This window comes from Ricinus communis, chromosome 2, assembly GCF_019578655.1.
Source record: "Ricinus communis isolate WT05 ecotype wild-type chromosome 2, ASM1957865v1, whole genome shotgun sequence".
Classification (NCBI taxonomy): domain Eukaryota; kingdom Viridiplantae; phylum Streptophyta; class Magnoliopsida; order Malpighiales; family Euphorbiaceae; genus Ricinus; species Ricinus communis.
The window spans coordinates 24,930,446-24,946,782 of NC_063257.1; the positions used below are offsets into that span (position 1 = coordinate 24,930,446).

General features: G+C 31.2%; 1 protein-coding gene across 1 annotated transcript; it reads right to left on the minus strand.

The window, feature by feature from the left end:
• Positions 1-9,999: 9,999 nt before the first annotated feature.
• On the minus strand, positions 10,000-10,884 carry LOC107261688. Its single transcript, XM_015722653.3, has one exon. The coding sequence runs from the start codon at positions 10,772-10,774 to the stop codon at positions 10,313-10,315; it is 462 nt and encodes a 153-aa protein (XP_015578139.1). The 5' UTR covers positions 10,775-10,884; the 3' UTR covers positions 10,000-10,312.
• Between the last annotated feature and the right edge of the window lie 5,453 nt (positions 10,885-16,337).

The window sequence follows — 16,337 nt, forward strand, 5'->3', positions numbered from 1 at the left end:
TCAACAAAGTATCTCAAAACACACATGCACCAACAATAAAGCATTGGACAATTGCCACAAGAATACTTTAGTTTTTTTGTGGAACAATATCTCATAATTTATTCTTGGTTCCATCTAATAACTTTCAGGTATGTGCTTACAGTGATGCAGATTGGGGAGGTGCTTTAAATGATAGAAAGTAAACCTCAAGTTATTCCATCTATGTTGGTCAAAATCTGGTTGCTTTATGATTAAAAAGTAGCGAGTCGTGGCTAGATCATCCATGGATACAGAGCATCGTGCCTTGGCTAATGTAGTGAATGAACTACATTAGCTTAACTCTTTGATTAATGAAGTTGGTATAGTCACTTCTTCACCTCCAACCTTGTGGTTTAACTCCCATTTTTCATTCCCGTTTAGAACATTTGGAGATAGATTTTCATTTTGTTCGGGACAAGATGTTCAACAAGGAATTGTGTGTTAAATACATTTATCCAAAGACCAGATTCTAGATGTTCTAACAAAGTTATTACCAAAGTATATGTTCTCAAAATTCAAAGACAACTTGTTAGTATATCCACCTCTTGTACAACTTGAGGAAGGGTGATAAAGCTAACTATTATTATCTATCTCCTTACAGTCTTTGTGTATATCTAATATACATAGGATGCGTAATCACTTGTATTATAATGTACTTATACAAATATCTTTATCAAGATAATTCTGATTACGCCATCTTATCACTATCAAATATGGGTATGATAAGCCAATTATATTATGTATAGCTTATTAGCTATCTATAATTGTAATAACATTTATTATTAATTCTTATGGATTTTAAAATTATTATCATTCATTGTGCTTTATATCTTTAATTGAATATATAAAAATTAGGTTGTTAGAAAGATCAGCTTCAATCTAATAATTAGCTTTTTCAAATGAAAGTTTAGATTGAAAGCATTGGCATGCTTTAGTCTAAATGGTTAATAGCTTTCTTCATCTTTTAACATTTAATTGATTTTTTGATCATATATCAAGGCATATATTAATTAAGTGTAAATTGAGAGACAACCACCATTTGAATGAATCTTTCTAACCTTATTGAGAGCACTATAATCCAATTCCATGTTAATAAGAATAATGAATTAATTAGTTATTGCATGACTACTAAGGGAACAAAACATCCACTCTACCAAAGTATTTTTTTTATTCTTTTATTATTTTCCATATAAAGTAGTTTTAGGATTGCATCTTATTTTCTCTAAATTATAAAATCAATTTTGTTCATAGTATTTATAAATTTATTTTATTGTTTATGTTAAGTAGCATTAATAGAAAGGTTAGATAAAATATATGTACTTAGATATATTTTCTTAACTCCTAGTGAGACCTACTCTAGATGTACTAATTGATATCTATGATATGATTCGTCTATTTTCTTATATTTAAAATTAATACATCAATTTTTAGTGCCGTTGTTGGGGAATTATATGAAAAATTATCTTTTTTTCTTGTGGATGCCAATTGTATTGGTTTGCTTGTTTTATTATTTATTGGATTGTGTGCTTTCTTTCTTTTTATTTATATGATCTTATTTTTCTCTTCTCTTAAACTTAATTTATTTGATTATTTCTATTTCTTTTATAAACTTTGATTAATATCAAAAACAATTATTTGATAAACTGAGAATTATGGATAATAATAATTTAGCTTATCAAATTTGGATATTGAAAGAAAAAAAATTCATATTATCTAGGAAAAAATATATGCATTTTAATGTTTATCAATTATCTTTTACGGGTGTGTAATTTGAATGGAGATAATCATACTAGTACAAATTATGAAATTTCAACACCCATTTTTTAGATCCAAATATCAAGGAAATTACGAAAAATTCTATTATGAAAGTTATTGTATTTCTCGAGTCTCGAGGTTGAGGACGGGTAAATGCAAGTTAGGATTGAGAATAATTGAACCAAAATACTTTTCTAGAACTAATTTGGACCCAATTGACAGAAAATATAAGTTTGAGGGGTTAAACAACAGTTTTCACAAGTTTAGGGACTAAATTGTCCAAATTTTAAGAACTTTTCACCCTTGAAGCTAATTGGCTCTCCACAGAGCTGATCAGCTTAGCATAGAGCCGAATCAGCTCTATGAAAGGTCGACCGGCTCCACACAGTCCCGATTGGCTCATTTTTGAATTGCGATGTTGTTTTGTGCGTATTTTGACTTTAAAGCACCCAAAAATAAGTTTCTACAAAGTTTTTATGATAATTATTACGATTTTCTAAAAGATTTTACTGCATATTTCTGACCAACAAAAGAAAATCTTTTTCTTTTAAAAATTAAAAAGATTTAAGCTTATCGTTATACTTCTTTAAGGTTTCCAAACCCTAGCTCTATATAAGTGTGGGCGGTAATTTCGGGCATGTACCCAACTGTCTCTAGTGACTACAACATTGTATGACTTTTCAACCTAACTGGAAACATGCTAACTAATCACAAAGACTAATATGAAGATGGGAGTCGCCATGCGACTAATTCTCCCAGACACTTTTACTAAATGAGTGGCGTACTAGACTTCATGAGGAAGCTTCGCCACATCTAGAGACGGATTCCAAAGCCAACTTTATTATTTTTATATCTTAGTTCTTAATTTTATTGTTTAACGGCCTATTTCCTATAAATGCGACGGTTGTATTAATCCAAGCATCCATTACAATATGTGAGATCCACTTAGGTTTAGCCCATTTTAAGCCCAATTCCCAATCAAATAATTCACCTAATTTTCTATCCAATTATGTATAAAGACGCACCTAATATAGCCTAATTACAAATTATGCTTCAATTACCAAGTTTTTAGCTTAAATGGGCTACATCTTACATGCCAAGACCTTATTCAATGATCCTATTCTAAGTGAATTGATTAATTAACTAAACATGGCAAATCCCACTGTCTAATTGGATTTTAATTTAAGCCCAAACTTACCAATATGTGATGCAACCAAGGATGCATCTAAGTCAACTAGTTTGGACCCGCTAGCCTATGAAGGACCAATGACACGAGCAAGGAGTAAGAAGTTCAAGCAACCCTTAAATTCTTACTTAGAGCATGCTTTGAAGATGGCTAATGATGATGTTTTTTATGATGATGATAAAGCCTTGAACATAATAACATTAATTCCTACTAATGAAGCTTAGCTTCTAGTCATGGAACAAGGTCAAGGTCAAAGGTCAAAGATCAAAGTCAACAAGTCTTCCTAGGGTTTCTAGAAGCATGGGATATCTCACCTAACCCTAGGAGGCAGCCGCCACTTATGCTTCTAGAAGGAGGCAGCCACATATCTCTTTACAAGATAAAGATTAGATAGAATTATTTGTTTCCTTATTGTTTATCTTAATTAGGGAGTTTTATTCTAGATTGATTTATCTCCTAAAATTCTGAAGGAGGCAGCCGCACATTAGGAGTCTTTTAGGGTTTGATTCTTTATTGCTTATCTCTTAGTCCTTTTTAGGGTTAGAATTATTTCAAGACTCTATAAATAGAGCTATGTATTTAAGCCAAAGGCATTAGATCAATATATCATTTTGAAAGAAGTTTATTTTCCTTGAGTTGTTAACTCTTGAATTTGTTGAGATTAAATTAACTTGTTTAGTTTAGTTTCACATCTACATGTTTGATAAATCAATTAACTTTTTATTAGTTTTTTGGGTTGTTTGAACATTCTTCATCTATTTATAACTAAAGGGCTTAGTAGTTCTATTACTAAGTTTGTTAGTTCCATGATCAATTGCAAACTTTCAAGTTAGATCTTGGGGCGACAATTCGAACTTATTGGTAAGGGTGCTTCCTCTTAAATAGGGAGAGCGTTTATCAGTTTGAGTTTCTCACCACTGCTCATCTTGGTGTTTGAACGTATCTGGTTCGAGTTCGTATCAATATGTTACCTAATACATGCCAAATTCCAAGTTTTAGGGCCTAATCTAGATGTCTAATTTTAGTTAACAATCATATAACCAGTTATTTGCCATCATCAAAATAAAGTAAAAAATAAAGCAAAATAAAGAAAACAATAATTTAACTATTACAACCCTTCCTACAACTAATAAACTTAAGAAAAACGACTAATCTAGGTCAAAATTGGCAAAAATCAGTAAAAGGGCTAGAGATAGTAATATGGTTATCACTGTAGATTGCTGATTTGCAAGTCTTTAGAGATAATGAGGCAGTTGAATTGAAGATCAGATGAGAATTTAGTATCATCTAGGTTTGGGAAATCTTCTGTTGTTCGAAAAATAAAGTCTCCAAATCTCTAGTTCTTACTTAGCGACTTTTCCTTTTGTTTCCTAAAACTACCTCTGCTTTTTGAATGTATGCTAATTCTCCTAGGTTACTAGTAATCTCTTGCTTACTGAATGTAGCTAAGCCTAAACCTAGGCTATCATATTCTATTTATAGTAATAGGGTTTAGAAAACCTTAGAGGAGCGCATAAATACTTAATTATTTAAATGAAAAAATGAATCGATTATCTTTCTCTTTATCGGAATAATATCCAATAAAATATTTCAAATTCAAATAATTATCACTAAACATATTTAAAAATCCCAATAATTATCACAAATATCTTCTAAAAACTTCTTTTTACCAATTTTGGCGTTTTAGGTCAAAAATATGCTCAAAACGGCATCAGATTTCAAAAACAAGCCAATCGGCACTGTGTAGAGGCAATTCGGCTGTATGTAGAGCCGATTGGCTTCAAGGGTAAAAAGTTCCAAAAATCCTGATAATTTAATCTCTAAACTTGTAAAAACTGTTGTTTCACCCCTCAAACTAAATCTTTTCTGCTAATTGGGTCCAAATTGATTCTAGAAAAATAATTTTGTTCAATTATTCTCAACCCTAACTTGGATTGAACTGTCCTCAATCTCTTGAGACTCGGGAAAGGCAGTAACTTTCATTGTAGGATTTTTCATAATTCCCTAGATATTTGGATCTGAAAAATAGGTGCTGAGAATAAACAACATTATAACCTAGTTCTATGATTAGCTACATTCATTAGAGAGGCTTGCCATTTTTTTAGCAATTAAGAGTGATCCTGAGTTAGAAAGAAAACCCTATATTCAAAGATATAGAGTTTTCTTTTTAGTAACAACAGAGTAAGTCACTAAGAAAGAACTCTATATCAGGAAAGCTTCTTTTAGAACGATAAAAGTTTTTTTTTTTCAAAACCTAAGTAGCACTGGATTCTTAACTGATCTTTGATTCAATCACCTCATCATCTTCAGAGACTCACAGAATGACAATCCAAGGTGACAACCTGATGGTTCCCTCACATCCTGCATCATCAACAATTTTTCCTCTTTAATTGGTTCTTTTGTTTTATGATTCTAAAAACATGATTAAGATTTTTTTTATTATTGTATATGATTCGCATGATTAAATTAGAGTTTTCTATAAATTAATATGTTTTTGATATGATGGATTTTGAATATGATAATATGAGCATGTAGGATTTTGAATCTGATAATATATTTTTTACTAGTTTTTGAATATGATTAGTTAAATGATTAAGGAAATATGGTTGTTTTGTATTTTTATGTAATTAGATTTGATTTTTATGGTTACATGATTGAAATTTAGAATCTGCATAAAATGTCTTATTCGCTTACTATCTGTCTTGATTTCTAGGGTTTGCATGATTTTAGGTTTCTAGCTTAATTTGATTTTCCTTATGACTTCTTATTCAATTTTTCACGTTTTAATTGACTTTTTTTTCTTATGTGGATGTGAAATTAGCTCTTAGGCGTGAGAATTTGAAGAAAAATTGCAGAAAGGACCATCACAAGCCCTAGAGCCGATTCGGCTCTATGCCCCTTTTTGTCCTAATTTTTGGATTTTATTGGATTTTGGTGATGTTTATGTACTGTAACTTAGTTTTGGGCATTCTCCTTTCATTTTTTAGTTGTAGGTGGGTTGTAATAATTAGATTTAATTTCCTGCCCTTTTATTTTTTCTTTTTGTTTTAGGTTGGATGGATGCTAAATATTTGCACTGTGATTGTTAAAATAAAACTAGACATATAAACCTTAGGTTAAAATTGGACTTTAATTATGAAAAAGTAGTTCATTAGGCTAAAGAATGGTAAATGGAGCTTATCTAAAATTCATATAGAATTAATTGAGCTACATTAGATTTAAGATCACTCAACTAGGCCTCAACATAAAAGGTAGTCCATTTAAGCTTAAAAGTTGGAATAAAAACATAAGTTGTAATTGAGCTAGACTAGGTGGGATTTTTTTTTTCACAATTAATTAGTTAAATAGGCTAACAAATCAACTGTGTGCTAGGCTTAATAAAAATGGGCTAGACTTAAACGGACCTCACATGCTGTAATGAATGTTTGTAAATATAAATTGTCGTACTTATAGGGAATAGCCTGTTAAATAATAAAATGAAAGACTTAGATACAAAAATAAGAAAGTTGGCTTCCGATCTATCCTAGATTTGGCGATGCTTCATTATGGAATCTAGTACGTCACTCAATTAGTAAAAGTGTCCCGTAGAATTACTCAGTGGTGACTCCCATCTCTACGCTAGTCTTTGTGATTAATTAATATGTTTCTAATTAGATTGAAAAGTCTTGCAGTGCCGTAGTCACTAGAGACACTTGGGTGCACGCATAAAACTACCGCCAATAGTGGCAACTCCACTGGAGATAAGAGAAGCTGATTCCAATGTATCTTGGTCTTTAATTTTATTATTTAACAGGTGATTCTTGCATCATTTGCATGGTTACTTATTGGTCTCGATATCCGCGATGGTGTCGGTTATTATTTCTTTGGTTCCACTCAAATCTTGAAATTACGTTACGACACTGGCTAACTATCACTCGCAAGTAAAGTGAATTTCCTTCGTCACATGGGCCCTTGAATATGGATACGAGCCAAGGAAGAGCACTTTATTACCTGTGGGAGCCTTCTACCCTTACCCAATACTCAACTCATGTTAATGACAGTAGCAATCTCCCTTAGAAACCCTATTGCTTGCTATTTGAGGTTTTTTTAAGCCTACATATTTAGAAGCCCTAGCCTCAAAAAATATGGAATCAAGTCTTAGGTCCAACATATGCAGGTTTTGTATTTATACTGAAAAACATCACCTTATTTGTTTTAAATCTTCTTTGAGAGCTTATTGCATATGCGTTGGGCCTACTATCCCCTATTGATAAAAAGCCTAGACCTAAAATCCTAGGGAAGGAAGACTCACCGCGAACCGTGTGTGGGAGAAATAAGGTCGGAAGGATGCTTTGTATATTAACTTTGTGTTTGCTAACCCTTTCTTTTCCTTGTCTTTGTGCATATCACGTGTTAAGCACCTCGACCTTTTATATCATAAAAAATGATTTGGATAAGCTTTTTCAGAAGATACAAGACTAGAATTTTGATCTTACATATGACTTGAAGTTTTTCCATCCTTCATAGTTTTAAGTCTTACCCTAAGCTGTATATGAGCCTCAAGTTTCAATTGTTGGATGGGAAACAGTTGAAATGATAAACAACACATTATAAAGTTTATGGAGACTCTTGAGATATATGTAATTGTAGTTGATACTTTTCCTTTTCTATCAGGCTAGGAAACTATACAAGCAGTAACGTTATCCTTGTAAAAGCACCAACAATTATTTATACACTCAATGTACAAGCAGCCAATTTAGTCAATCTTTAGTCTCTAGTACTTAGTTTAACCAGCAACTCAATTGATCTGCCATCCATTGGACATCCAGATGGAACACTTTCATTTACCCTTCATGAATCTCAGTGTTTGATGGAAATAAATATACTTATATGGTGCCCTCAGAATACAAAAACCAACCTCTAGAAAAAGATTTCTAACAAAATAAAGTCGACATCTATGGAACTAAAACCAAAGAAGGGATTATTATAATAAAGGGCGCAGAGTTTGAGAAAGGGATGTTAATTATTGTCTAATGTTTATTGCACAGAGAGAAGAGGGAGGGAATCCATGTGAAGTCTGAGTTTTGTTTACGAGGATTTGCCAGCTTGTTTTCCTTTTGTTTCTGTTTTTCTTTTTTCTTTTTTCTTTTTTCTCTGTGGCGTGTCTTTGTCGCTATTTGAGGACTTTTGGCTTTTTCTTATGAGATAACTACATTAATAATGCAAATTGCTAGGAGGTTGTGGCATCTGTCTCCATCAAGAGAAAAAAAAAAAGAACAAAAAACTATTGTTGGATATAATTTATATAATAATTTTCTTTGCGACACATCAATCCTTTTCGTTTTTCAAACTCATAAGTACAGCAATTACTGCTCTATTGCTAAGATTTATTAAATCCTGAACTACTCAATAAAATATCTCCATTTTTCCATCTCAAAAAATTTAATAATTACATTTGAATCCTAATTCTTCATAAAAGCATTTACATTTTAAATCAAAATATATTAGATCTAATTATTTTTTATATATTAAAAAAATTTTCTTACAGCAAATATAAAAACTAATTATTTTCAAACACCTTTCAATTTTAAAAATTTTAAAATAAATATTTTATCACGGAAAAAAATTAAATATAACTACCACATTTTTTATAATAAATATAAAAAATAGTCTTTATTGGCCGATAAATCTTTTTTATATCCAAAAAGTTAAACTAATAATTATAAATATTAAGTTTGTCCTATAATTCTTGAAAAATTTCAAGAAATATGTTATAGGCGTAATAAGAAGAATTGACAGATTTTATTTTCAACAAAAATCGAAAGATTTTTGAATTCAACAATCCACCAATGTAAGTAATAAAATAAAAGATTTTTTCGAAAGAATAAAAATTAAGTACAAGAAAATGGTAATAAATGTAAAACTAAAACAATAAACATTTAATATCCATTTTGGCTCAGTAATATTCTCCTCGATAATTGATGGCTCTACTTTCTATCATCGCACACAACACAGTGGCTTAAACATATTCATTTAAGCAATTTTTTCCGGTTGTTGCCTTTATTTGTTGGCTACACATTTTGACCTTCATTAAATCGAGAAGTACTTAGATGTATGTTTCTTACTATTTATTATTGGAGAATAAATAATTGGAACGACTGGTCTCCACTCTAAGTGGCATGATACAATGTCCTATTACAAGAACCCCATGAAAGCCTGTATTAGTTGGACAATATGATGGTCAGCTGAGAAAATTCTAGCAATAATATTAATTAACGCTAATCATGTCAATCATTGAAGTGGTTCACATCTAGAATTATTTATTTGCAACCACAATTACCCATTAAACAAAACTAAATTAAAGAACCTAAACGGTTAATGAAAAATTTAATATAGGTGTATATTTTATTTATTTGTTAAAACAATAAATTATATATATATGTAGTTTTTTTTTTTTTTGCGAACATTCGGTGTAGATGAAAATTATATTCTGAAAATTTAGATATTTCTTTCTTTTACTTTTTAGTTTTACTTTTGCCAATACTTCTTTCTGCAAATATCTATAGTGTAGAAATATACAATAAATTTTGAGGTTTCATCTAATAATTTTTATTTTTTTCTAAAGTGGAATGGTTGTTTTTGAAATGGTATTATTATATAGCTTCTATATAAGATAAATGCACATATATTTATATGCTTCAAGTATAATAAACATTTATGTGTGGGTAATATATATTAAAAATATAAAATAGTTTTAATCTCATCTAAAGGCTTAAAGATGGAATAGTTCTATGCTAATGTAAGACTCTGATTACTTTGCATTCAAATACACACCCAATAAAAATAAGACAACATAACACAAGCAAACTTATGCATAAATTGTCTTCTTAATCAATTGATCGAGCAACAAGCTATCTGTGATGGGTAATCTATTTTCTTTTTCCCTTTTTTTTCTTCCAGAAATAATTGACTTTATATGAACCTAAAACATAAGACAACAAAATGAATTCTGCTTCAGGAACACATTGTTCTCAGTTAAGTACATATTGGAGTAATAGAACTAGAAAAAGCCAATGATGTTTACTTACAACTTCGCGGTATCAGTACAAATTCTAGAATTGCTTCCATGAAGCAAAGGGATCAAGATCTAAAAAGCATTAAATCCAGAGTCTGCTATTATTAGTCGCAGACCGAAACAAGTAATTTTCCCAAAAAACAAAAAAAGGAAATATTAAGAGGAAAAACTTATCCACAAAACCATCAACCCCACGTACATAAAAAAAAAAAAAAAAAAAAAAAATTCCCCAGTTTCTGATGGAACCACTTTTGGCTATTCCGAGGAATATTAGACTCCGGCACCGGAAAAAAAAGTTGTTAGTCTTCGGAGATGCTCTGGAGATGAGGCCGCCATACTCCGACACGGCCGGTCCGGCGATCACGACGTGAAGATTTATTGTTTGAGGAAATAATAATATCTGTTAGGTAACGATCACAATTGGATATATCGTCAGAGTTGCATTTCTTGCTCTTTCTTGAATACTTTTTGTGAGTATTGCTGCTATTTTTTTTCTTGTCTGGCAATGAAGAAGCTGGAATCAAGAAGTATATGCTGCCTCTTTTGAGCTCTGATTCTGGTGAGAGGATTAAGATCTTATGGCCAACTCCTTGAGAGCAGGGTTTGCTTAGAACATGATTAGGGTTGGCTTTAAGGATCTCAGCAGCGGTGATTGGATGTGTTATTTCCTCTACGTAGCCATTTAAATGAACTATTCGGATCAAGTCTAGGGCACCACAGGGAAGAACACAAGCCAAACAGCACCTTAAGCTATTACCCATATCAGTAATTGCCTCTTTCTCGATCTCTCTTTGAGGCTGTTGTTTGTGACTTTCGCTCTCTCTCTCTTTTCTCCTTTCTATTATTAAGGATTTGAGAAAAAAATAGGTTGATAAGCTTTATATAGAAGAACTTTACTTGTAATAAGAGCAAAGAGAATAATAATTTAATTTCGCTTCAAATGACCAAAGTGCCCCAAGAGTGATTTTGAATCTATTTTTGGTGGCTAGTGCCTTAAGCTGTCACTTCTTTCTATGCGAAAACACAAGAGGGAAAAATTTTGTCCATTTTCGATATTTATTTTCACCTACACGTATCAAATCAATAAATAAGCATACACTATTTAGAATTATTTATTAATTTTTAATAAATATATATATATATGTTAATTATTTACTTTCAAAATATAAAACACCCGCTTTAAGAATGGAGCTCTCCGCTCTAACTGTAATATTGCTTTGCCATTTTTCTTTACAAAATCAAGAACATGATCAGAAGAACAAGCACACGAGATTGAATTATGGGGGCAACCCTGAAAGGCAAATAGTAATCAGTTAGTGACTTGTGATGTTCATTTCAATTATTGAGAAGGCAATAACTGTACGGACTGGTTACTGAAGGAATTATGTCAATGACTTAAGACTAGGGTCCCATCCCATCCAACAAAGCTGTGGCTGTTTAATGAGACTAATGGAGTGGGGTTTCTCCCTTCTATTCCTTATAAGTTGTAGCTGCATGTGCGTTGTATTCTACTCAACTTAGGGCCCGTTTCAGATACATTACAGATCGAGCAGTTGGCTGGATTTGATTAAATAATAGAGCTTAAGTCCTTCTTTTATATGCGAACTGTGACCGCAGCTCATGCCTCATTATCCTCTTCTCATTTATTGAAACTTTATTGGTTCTAATAAGCATTGATGCTTTCCTTTTCCTTTATTTGGAAATTTACGCAAGGTTTAGGTGTATATGTCAACTAAACTTGATAGATGATTAATACATATTTATTAACTTTTTTAGTATATATATATCTAAAATTAATTTAAAGTGTATCGGACGAGATTTTTATAGATGGAAAAATATTATCTTAAGAATTTTGACGCAGCTCTATACTCAAGACTTGAATTCGAAATCTTAGTTAAACTAGAAAAATCTTTTATATATATTATTATCTCTACAAACAATTGAAAAAATGTGCCAACCATCTAATATTAAAATATTAAATATACGTATATATATATAATTCTTATATTTAATGCAGTTTATACACCTGGTGTAGGCACAAATCAATCTTTCTCTATTTAAAAAATTCTTATTTAATTTAAATGTATATTTCGACCTATATATTAAACTAATAAACGAGTGACACATATTTATTAATTTTAAATAATTAAATATTTATTAGTTATCTGATATCAAATTATAAAGTATACATACATGTATACGTGTTATTTACTTATTCATATTATATATTTCAAATTTTTATTGCGTTCTTAATATAGAGGAGCCAGTCTCAAATAATAAAAGAAAATAAAAATATTAATGATAATTAAATAAAGCAAATTAATGAGAATGGAAAATTTCAATCTAGTAGATATTTCTGACTGGAGCAATTGTTTAATTTTAAAATCTAATTAGGTTTACAAAATCAAGAGATCCTAAGCCAGTCCTTCTATTGGGAGATTCATCAACTGTGTTTGTTGCATCGTTTAAATCAATTGGGTATTAGATTTAGATAATCAAATTTGCAAAAGATAATCCATAGAAGCTGTTATAAGTATGAATAGACCTAATCTCATGCTGAACAATAATTAGCTCTAGATATATTAATAATAGTACAAACTGTTAAACCAGACGAGACTAAACTAAATTTGACAGCTTGATTTAGTTTGAGTCTTGAAAAAGTATATTTGATATTTAATTGCCATGCTTGTGACTCTGAGTTGATCAATAAAAGTAACTAAAAGATAACTGGTGACTTAGAATGTTAGAGTAATAAACTATCTTAAGAAACACTAGAATTCTTAATTGAAAATTCAAGTTGAAATAGGGATGCGATTACATCTTCTTCCATGTCTATATTTGAAAATTTTAATATAAATTATTTTAAAAAAATCAGATAAAACATTTTTTTCAGTTTAATTTAATTATCTTTTTTTTTTTCAATTAAAAAGTTTACTTTGATTCATAAATACCAACGTTTAGTGTTTTAATTTAATTTGAGAATTTCTAAAAACCACATTGAATCAAGTTATAAATATCTTTAATTCTTCTCTCGCAAGTCTAGATTATTAATTGCTAAAATTTTTATTTGTAAGTGTACAAGGTAATTACAGTATAAACCAGTGAATCAATATCAATCCCACATGAATAACTCAATTGATATTTGGTAAAACTTGTGAAAACCCAATTGATATTTGTGAAAATTTGTGTAAACTAAAACAACTATAAAAATTAAAAATTAAAATAATAAAAGCAATTAATAAAAAGATTTAAACTTCAATAGTTAAAAACACTAAGAATGTGTTTACTTATAGAAAACTATGTCAGTTTTCATTTAAAAATCTTTGAAAAAAAATTTAAAATAAAAACAAAATATAGACTTGTACTATTTCGCTAAAATGGAGATAAAAAACAATTTTTCATGCTTTTAAAGTTATAACTAAACTTTTTAAAACAAGCTTTACTATATTTTCAATATTTTTCTTTATACAAGAAGTCACTTGTTTTCAAATGAAAACAAGGAGTTTTCACTTTACTTATTCTAAAATTACCCTTTAAACTTAAAAATATTATCTAAATAGAAAATAAATTTTTATATGAAAGCAAATAAATATGTTTTACAAATTTTATAAAATCTTTATGAAAATGAAAAGTTTCATTTTCCTTAAAAATTAGAAAATGAAAATAAAAAGAATTATCTACAAGTAAACATGATCAAAGTATTGTTTAATGACAATAATCATGAAGCCAAATAAAATTTTCAATTCTTAAGTACAATGTTTCTTAAAATATTTTAATACGAGTGGAAATAAAAAGCAACAAGATTTGTTAAAAGGACAAAACGAAGTTCTAAACCATTAACGTCAATTTTGTAACCTACAATGTATAAGAGTTTAAGAACTTTATGAGATGTCCAGTAACACCATTTTTATTATAAATTGTTTTTGAATGAATCTGAAAACACTCCTATAGGTTTCATCCCTGCTCTTAGGGTTTGTCCTTGGTTTTTTAGGCATGTTCCATTGCTTGAGGTTGAGCTAAGAACCATTTATGTATAAGAATTACTCTTTAACATCTAGATAGCTTTAAAGACACTTCCCAACCCTAAAAATCTTCTAATTCTATTTTTCTTTCTCACTCTTTGCAACTATCCTAACTTTTCTATCACTTCAATAATACTATATTGTGAGCAGCTGATGTGCGTAAAATACATACATCTAAATGGAGTTTTTAAGGCTGATTTTATATATATTTGGATGTAAATTGGTCCGAACACTCACCTTATGCGTCTGTTTGTGTGCATTAGGTCCAAAAGAAGTCAAAGAGTGATAAAGAAAAGAATTGGAGCAGAATTAGACGTCAAAGTTGCCAAAACAAGTCAAGTTTGCGCATGAGGAAGCTGAACACGGCCGTGTTAGTTTTAACACTGGCCGTGTTCCCAACACATTCTGAAGAAACGGGTCGTGTTGGGTGCATTTGACAACAGAAAAAAGAAGCGTTAAGGAGCACGACCACAGAGAGTAACACGGCCATCAGCACGGGGCCGTGTTCCCAACACGCCCACCAATACCAGGCCGTGTTGGGAACACGAGCATCAACACGGCCATGTTCGCGGCAGTTGGAAAAATTAATTAAAAGAAAGAAAAGAGGAAAACGCGAGCCAAGTAGGGTTAGGACGTCCCAAACTCATTTCTTTCTCTTTTTAAGGGTTTTCTGAGCTGGAACTAAGGAAAAAGGAGACTTGGACCAAGGTTTCAACTGGATTCTCTTCGAAGACTGAAGATTGGCGAGGTTCGTTGAGTGGTTTCAATTCGAGCAAGAGGAACAATAATCGATTCAAGATTGGGCAAGAGGAATTGGACCTGTTTACTCTCATCCAAGGGTGTATTCGGGTTTTTCTACCCTTACTCATTGTTGTAATTAAATTCTTGTGGGTTTTGATAATGAACATGATTAGCTAAACTTGTTAACCCATTGGGGTTCTTTATCTAGGGATTTTTGTAATTAACTTTTGAATTGAATGTATTGATTTTCAATATTGATTTGCAATGGAAGTGCTTATTATTTTTTCTTCATATCTTGTTGAATGATTATTGGAATTTGAATGTTCTTGAGAAAGACGTTTAGGTTTGGATTGTTCTTTGCAACCTAGAATTGAATTCGCCTAGAGATAGGGTGTTCGTTCTACCGAATTGAGAATTAACAACTCTCAATAGTGTTAAATGGTACATAATGCTAATTTGGATAATTAGAGTTAGGAAGAGATTCCAACCTAATTAATCTAAGTTAAGATGTTAGTGTCCTTGAAAAAGGCGTTAATTACGTAGAGATTTTCCCATGAAAATTGAATTCAATCAATCAATTCCATCTTTAGTTTCCATTCCCTAGAGACAAGAATTCCCAAGGGGTTATGATGTGCGTAAAATACACACATCTAAATAGGGTTTTTAAGATTGATTTTATGGACATTTGGATGTGAATTGGTCTCAACACTCACCTTATACATATGTTTGTGTGCATTAGGTCCAAAAGAGGTCAAAGGATGAAAAAGGAAAGAATTGGAGAATAATTGGACGTCAAAGCTGCCGAAATGAGCTAAGTACGAGCATGAGGAAGCTGAACATGGCCGTGTTGATCTCAACACTGGCCGTGTTATCAACACGGTCACAAACATGGGCCGTGTTACCAACATGGGGAAAAACACGGCCGTGTTGGACATCAAAGAAGAAGTAGATTTTAGGGAGCACGGCCACAGAGAGTAACACGGTCAGGAACACCATCCCGTGTTGATAACACGGCCAGAAACACGGCCATTTTGGAGGCGACAGGGGGTATTAATTAAAAGAACGAAAAGAAAAGAAAGAGAGGAGGCTAGGGTTAGAACGTCCTAAAATCCTAATTTTTCTGTCCCTAAGGGTTTTCTGAGCTGAAACCAAGGGAAAAGGAGACTTGGATCAAGGTTTCAATCAGATTTCCTTGAAGGATCGAAGATTGGGCAAGGTTCATTGATTGATTTTCAAATCGAGCAAGAGGAACAAGAATCAATTCAATTGGAGCAAAAGGATTTGGGGCTGTTTACTCTCATCCAAGAGTGTAATCGGGTTTTCTCTACCTTTGCTTATTGTTGTAATTGAATTCTTGTATATTTTGAGAATGAACATGATTAGCTAGATTGATTAAATCCATTGGGATTTCTTTACTATGTTGGCTTGATATTATATTGTTGGATTGTTTGAGTTGGTTTTGTATTCTTCTTGTTTTCAGTATTAATAAGATTGTGCATTATTCATGAGACGTTGTGAATTGTGATGTTTAGATTGCTTTATGAGATTGAGAAATCCGTTT

Bases quoted from the DNA above. Each gene is read 5' to 3' on its own strand.
- LOC107261688 (XM_015722653.3), bottom strand. From the start codon at position 10,774: ATGGGTAATAGCTTAAGGTGCTGTTTGGCTTGTGTTCTTCCCTGTGGT.